The 1,477-nt window shown below is 35.4% G+C and overlaps 1 protein-coding gene across 1 annotated transcript; it reads right to left on the reverse strand.

Moving 5' to 3' along the window:
- Positions 1-776: 776 nt before the first annotated feature.
- On the reverse strand, positions 777-1,475 carry LOC128247658 (von Willebrand factor C and EGF domain-containing protein-like; the record flags this gene model as incomplete). The annotated part of the gene is made up of 1 exon (XM_052967647.1): positions 777-1,475. A coding segment is annotated over one exon (684 nt), but the record flags the coding sequence as incomplete, so codon positions are not given.
- Positions 1,476-1,477: the final 2 nt, after the last annotated feature.

Below are 1,477 nucleotides of genomic sequence, written 5' to 3' on the forward strand. Positions count from 1 at the left end.
ACACAGATACAAACGCGCGCGCTCACTTACTCACACACACACACACACACACACACACACACACATGTACGACGGGCTTCTTTCAGTTTCCATCTACCAAATCTACTCACAAGGCTTTGGTCGACTCGAGGCTATGGTAGAAGACACTTGCCCACAGTACCATGCAGTGAAACTGAACCTGGACTCATGTCTTTAGGAAGCAAACGTCTTACCACACAGCCACGCATGTGTCACATAAATTTATAACAAAGTATTAAAAATTCATCAGAACCTAAGATTCTGATACCCACTTCACACTCTCATAAACTATATTCTGAAACATGACGCTTACTCTAGATGGTTCGTATCGCATTCACTATTTAAACAGATGAAAAATAAATATTTCTTTCATAAACATGGATATTTGTAACATTAAGAGCAATGTTGTGTGAAATATATACCAGTGATTTAACATAAGTGTTAACGTTAAATTAAAAATTGAAAGTTAACCATCTACTTCCATATATATTATTGAATGTATGCATATATAAGGGAAAAAACTTAGAAGACAACAATGAAGACAACATTGGCTTTCTTCGAGACATATCGATTGATGATTGGAAAGTGATCTCTGATGCCATTTGGTTCGTTGCATGAATCCAATAGTTTGATAACATTCCAGTTTGCATGCTAAATATCATCTAATTGCTGGATGATTATTTTGTTTGATATGAGAAATTAAATGGGAGTTACAAAGGGTAAAAGATGGATTAAATTTGTTACATTAGGGATAGTAAAACATTAATAAAACATTAATAAATCATCTCACTCACCGGTCTATAACAATCATAGTTGGTACACTTGACCTTCCCATTCGAACACCGACAAACATTGCATTTATCTTGAGTCATGAATGTTTCTCTGTTTTTGTAAGTTTTTCCATAATACTGGCATGTTGTTGGGGGACAATACATTTTAGTACAAACTACACGACCAAACTGTCCACATCTACACGCATTGCAGTCATCTTTAAATGTTTCACCGACAGAATAAGTTTTTCCTTTGTATGTACAAGGTTTGTCACATGTTTTTTGCTCACAATTCACTCTCCCATCAGAAGTGCACTGACATTTGTTGCAATCATTATACCATATAGAATCAATTTCATAACGCTTACCGTTGTAATTACAGGAACACAGAATTTTAGTGCAGATAACCAAACCATTAGATTCACAGGTACAAACATTGCAACCGATTTTAAATGAATCACCTATTTGATAGGTGTTTCTATTGTAATTGCAGTTACATGGGTTATTAGTACAGCTTACTCTTCCATTCGCTTCACACTTACATGTATTACAGCCCTCTCTAAGTGTTTCGCCTACGTTATATATCTGGTTGTTGTAAGTACATTTGCAAACGTTGGTAGAACATCGAACGTAGCCAGTTGATAAACATTGGCATTGGTTGCAATCTTCCGAAAATTTATCATCAATTC

The sequence above is a fragment of the Octopus bimaculoides genome, chromosome 4 (assembly GCF_001194135.2).
Source record: "Octopus bimaculoides isolate UCB-OBI-ISO-001 chromosome 4, ASM119413v2, whole genome shotgun sequence".
In the NCBI taxonomy this organism is placed as follows: domain Eukaryota; kingdom Metazoa; phylum Mollusca; class Cephalopoda; order Octopoda; family Octopodidae; genus Octopus; species Octopus bimaculoides.